The sequence below is a fragment of the Cyprinus carpio genome, chromosome B24 (assembly GCF_018340385.1).
Source record: "Cyprinus carpio isolate SPL01 chromosome B24, ASM1834038v1, whole genome shotgun sequence".
Lineage (NCBI taxonomy): Eukaryota > Metazoa > Chordata > Actinopteri > Cypriniformes > Cyprinidae > Cyprinus > Cyprinus carpio.
Genome location: NC_056620.1, coordinates 9,271,830 through 9,276,989, shown reverse-complemented (window position 1 = coordinate 9,276,989; position 5,160 = coordinate 9,271,830). Strand labels below are relative to the sequence as shown.

General features: G+C 44.5%; 1 protein-coding gene across 1 annotated transcript; it reads left to right on the top strand.

Annotated features, from left to right (window-relative positions):
* The first annotated feature begins 2,412 nt into the window (after positions 1 to 2,412).
* Positions 2,413 to 5,137, top strand: LOC109052289 (uracil nucleotide/cysteinyl leukotriene receptor-like). The gene is made up of 2 exons (XM_042752334.1): positions 2,413 to 3,189; positions 3,826 to 5,137. The coding sequence occupies exon 2, from the start codon at positions 3,840 to 3,842 to the stop codon at positions 4,782 to 4,784; it is 945 nt and encodes a 314-aa protein (XP_042608268.1). The 5' UTR covers positions 2,413 to 3,189; positions 3,826 to 3,839; the 3' UTR covers positions 4,785 to 5,137.
* Positions 5,138 to 5,160: the final 23 nt, after the last annotated feature.

Here is a 5,160-nt window from a genome sequence, read left to right as displayed (position 1 = left end):
GTTCAGCTGACTTGTGTTTTTTTTATCCAAAATATTTTCTTTTACACTTGCATGGTAATGACATTCAGTACACATGTCGTGAACTCTCTACTGGTCAAAAATTGTGACAAGCTTTATTGAATGTATGTAATGTATGCTGTAGTCAAAATGTTTTGACATTTAGGAATCTGAAACAAAGCTTGAAGATTTAATTTCTTTTGATTTGGTTTGTTTAAAATATTGGGGAACTTCCCATGCTTCCATTTGTGTTAATGTATAGTGTCAGTGACATTAATATTATACTAAAAATTTAAGTAATAATACTGAATACATATACAATGGGGATCAAAATTAAAGAACAATTTATGAACACTTGATTTATTTTTATTTTTTTTAGAAACAATGTAATCTTCATCGTTCAAAATTTGAAGTAATTTTAGTTGTGGCTATACCTATCACAGGTGCACTACTGAGTGGAGTGCGGAGCAAGGAATGGAGGGAGATGAGGAGTACATCAATCCAGAGAAGTTTAATTATAACAACTCACAAAGCACATGTAGATATGAACAATACCGGACCCCGAACTGAAAACAAGGAACACTATTTAAACATGACGAGACGAGAAATACCTGGGATCAATGGAAATGAGACATGGGAAACACCTGGGATGAAATGATAAACAATCAGGGAGCAGGAACACACACAAGACATGGAACAGAGTCTAACATTACTCCCCCCCTCCTGGAAGGCACGACCTTGCACCACACAACATCCAACGGGAAGTGGGGGTGGGCACTCTGGAGGTCCCTCAGGACAGACAAGTGATAGTGGGCCTCCAGAGCGGTACCCGTTCGGGGCACCATGGTGGATCTGGGGACTCAGGAGTTCATGGCGGATCTGGGGACCCGGGAGGCCATGGCGGAGCAGCCTCCGAGGCAGCGGCCCCAGCCCTGACCTCGACCTCTACAGCTGGCTCAGCCACGGGTATATACCCCCCCCCCAAAAAAATAGGCATCTTGATGGAGCGGGCACTTGAGGGCGCTCTGGAGGAATGGGCACTTGAGCGAGCTCTGGGGCTGGAGCTGACACTGGAGCTAACTGGAGATCCGTTGCCCTTCCTGGGTGGAACTGGGGAATCAGGAGCCCTCCCAGGGTCAAACGGGGAATCAGGAGCTCTACCTGGGCTTAATGGGGAATCAGGAGCCCTCCCGGGGCTTAACTCAGGAACAGGAGCCCACCCAGGGCTTAACTCGGGAACAGTAGCCCACCCTGGGCTGAACTGGGGATCAGGAGCCACCCCAAAGCTGAACTGGGGATCGGGAGCCCTCCATGGGCTATACTCGGGAATGGCAGCCCCTCCTGGGCTGAACTGGGGATTGGGAGCCCCTCCTTGGGCTATAGTCGGGAATAGGAGCCCCTCCTGGGCTGAACTTGGGAACAGGAGCCCATCCTGCGCTTGACTCGGGAACAGGAGCCCTTCCTGGCGTTGACTCGGGAACAGGAGCCCATCCTGAGCTTGACTCGGGAACAGGAGCCCTTTCTGGCCTTGACTCGTGAACAGGAGCCCATCCTGCGCTTGACTCAGTAACAGGAGCCCATCCTGGGCTTGTCTCGGGAACAGGAGCCCTTCCTGGCCTTGACTCGGGAACAGGATCCCATCCTGGGCTTGACTCGGGTACAGGAGCCCTTCCTGGTCTTGACTCGTGAACAGGAGCCCTTCCTGGTCTTGACTCGTGTACAGGAGCCCTTCCTGGGCTTGACTTGGGAACAGGAGCCCTTCCTGCCCTTGACTCGGGAACAGGAGCCCCTGAGCTTGACTCGGGAACAGGAGCCCCTGAGCTTGACTCGGGAACAGGAGCCCATCCTGAGCTTGACTCGGGAACAGGAGCCCTTTCTGGCCTTGACTCGTGAACAGGAGCCCATCCTGCGCTTGACTCAGTAACAGGAGCCCATCCTGGGCTTGTCTCGGGAACAGGAGCCCTTCCTGGCCTTGACTCGGGAACAGGATCCCATCCTGGGCTTGACTCGGTTACAGGAGCCCTTCCTGGTCTTGACTCGTGAACAGGAGCCCTTCCTGGTCTTGACTCGTGTACAGGAGCCCTTCCTGGGCTTGACTTGGGAACAGGAGCCCTTCCTGCCCTTGACTCGGGAACAGGAGCCCCTGAGCTTGACTCGGGAACAGGAGCCCTTTCTGGCCTTGACTCGGGAACAGGAGCCCTTTCTGGCCTTGACTCGTGAACAGGAGCCCATCCTGCGCTTGACTCAGTAACAGGAGCCCATCCTGGGCTTGACTCGGGAACAGGAGCCCCTGAGCTTGACTTGGGAACAGGAGCCCTTTCTGGCCTTGATTCGGGAACAGGAGCCCATCCTGCGCTTGACTTATTAACAGGAGCCCATCCTGCGCTTGACTTATTAACAGGAGCCCATCCTGGGCTTGACTCGGGAACAGGAGCCCTTCCTGGGCTTGACTTGGGAACAGGAGCCCATCCTGGGCTTGACTCAGGAACAGGAGCCCATCCTGTGCTTGACTGGAGATCAGGAGCCCTTCCTGGGCTTTGCTCTAGGGCTAGGCTGACACCCTTCTCCTCACCCCTAGTTTCCTCTTAATAACTGGGATGTATCTGAACGTGTCCTCTAATTTTGATCAGTGTTCTTTTTCAGATATCTCAATTAAGTTATTTATACTGTGCTTCAGGATATATTTAACTCATGAAATATGCTAAAAAAATGGTGCTTTTGCTCCTGTTAGGATAACTTGAAATATGACTAAGTAGTGACCTGGAAATTTAGGAAACTGTAGGTTGTTTTCTAATTTTGATCTCCATATGTCCAAACTACAGCATGAATGACCAGCTATCTTACTGCTATTTTAAAACTTAATACACTCTAGCCTAAGTGGATTTGCACTCAAATAGCTTCAACGTTATACTGTAAATTTGAACAACGCCAGGTTTGTTTTATGAAGAATTGTTATGAAGATGTAATCATCGCATACAGCAGGTAAAGAGACCAGTAGAGGGAGGTGTGTGTTAATGGGGATGTTGTAGAAGGGCTGAATCATTTTTGTGTGATACCTCCTACGTGAAGTCAAAGCATATGACAAAAAGAGGAAACAGATGAGCAAACACAACATTCATTTGGTCTGTAGCCAAAGGAGACATTTATTATTAAGTCAATGTGCTGGCTGGCGGGGAAGACTATAACCTACTTGTAAGTACCCAAATAATAAGAGCAATACTAATAATGACATTAATATTGTTGACCTTTTTTTTAAATAAAGGAAAAATGCTTTCTTAGTGACTTTTAAAATGTTGTTTTTTTAACAGTGATTTACCTTGGTAAACAGAATGTTGTTTGACTTAAAGTTCTTAATGCTAATACACTTTATAAATATATATACACACATTATTTAATAAAAAATGTCTGGTTATTTCTCGTAATTTATGTTGTTTTAAATAATAAAAATAAAACAGTATTTTCATATGAATAGACCTTTTAACTTCAAAGACATACAGTCAAATTGCTAGTCAAGTTTTCATTTCAACAATCACTTTGTCACTTCTGCAGTTCTTGAGAAAACCATTTTGCTAAAACCGGTCAAAAGTTGGACACACTTTATTGAATACATAGTGTGCAGAACTGTAAGCAAATGGTAGCTACTAAAGAATCTAAAATGTTGATTTGTTAAACATTTTTGGAAAATATCCACACTTCAATTTGTGAATGTATAGCTCCAATGACTCTACTGTTATATAATAATAACACAGAATACATAATTTCCAAACTTTTTTATACATTATCATAGATAAGCTAGATATAATATCTGATACTTATTCTGTCTCATAGTATAGACCTGCCCTATGTCAAATCACTCCATGGAGGGGATTTACCTCAGCTCTCACTTGGAGAACATCCTGCTCACAACCTTCTACATTGTCATCTTCATCCTCTCAGTCCCGAGTAACGCCCTGGCACTTTGGGTGTTCTGCCACCGCAACACCAACCACACCCCTTCCAAAGAGTTTCTGAAGCACCTGGCTATAGCGGACATGTCTTACGTCTTGGTGCTCCCCATGCGAGTGATCTACCACATGTCAGACAATCACTGGCCTCTTGGTGAATGGGCCTGCCGCGTGGTTGGTTTCCTGTTCTTCGTCAACCTCTACTGCAGCATGTGCTTCATGACTTGTATCAGTGTAGACCGTCTGTTGGCTTGTGTTGTACCACACAAAACTCACAATCTGAGAAAGACCAGGAACGCCAAAGTGGTATCTGCAGTGCTGTGGGTCATGGTGACTATTTCCATGTTGCCTGTCCTATTCTCTAAAAAAGAAGTAACTCGACAAATTGTGAATGTGACAGTGTGTGAAAAGCTGTACATAGAGAAGTCCTCCAATCCCACCGGTGCGTTGGTGTCTACTGCTATTGCATTTGTGATACCTCTGGTCATCCTGAGCATTTCTTATATTCTCATATTTGCCAAAGTAAAACAGATGACTTTTCAAGAAAGGACGCCTGCTCAGCATAAGGCAATGAGAATGATCGTTCTAACCGTGGTTAACTTCTTGATTGCATTTGTGCCCTATCATATCAACCGATTTGTATTTATCCTACAGCATGATGACATGTCAAGGTCAGAATCCGAAAGACAAATGTTGCATTTAGGAAATCGCATCACCTCAGCTTTAACATGCATAAGTGGCGTGTTGGATCCTGTCATGTACTTCTTTCTGGCAAGAAATTACCAAAAGACCCTGCTGCATCTTTGTGGGAGAAACCCTAAAGATGAGCAATCCACCACATGATCGAAGAATAAATGCAACAACGACATCTCAGCTGATAACTACAGACATACTGAAACTTAGTATCTGTAAAAAAATGGTTTAGTGTGAAAGTAGAAGTGGAAAGGAACCTCTTGAACCATGAAGTGCAGTTTGATTCCTTCTAAAACATGTATGAATGACTTGTGTTTGTGTTTATTTTACTTTTTATTCTGTCAACATTAATCAAATAATTTAACATATATATATATTTTTTGTGTGTGAATACTTTCAGTTGTTCAAAATATGAACAAATAAAATATTCTTTTGAAATCTCATATCTTTTAAGGTCCCAACAAACACATTTTACACACCAGAGCTTTTAAAAATATAAAACTTCTTTATTCAATTAAGGTTAATG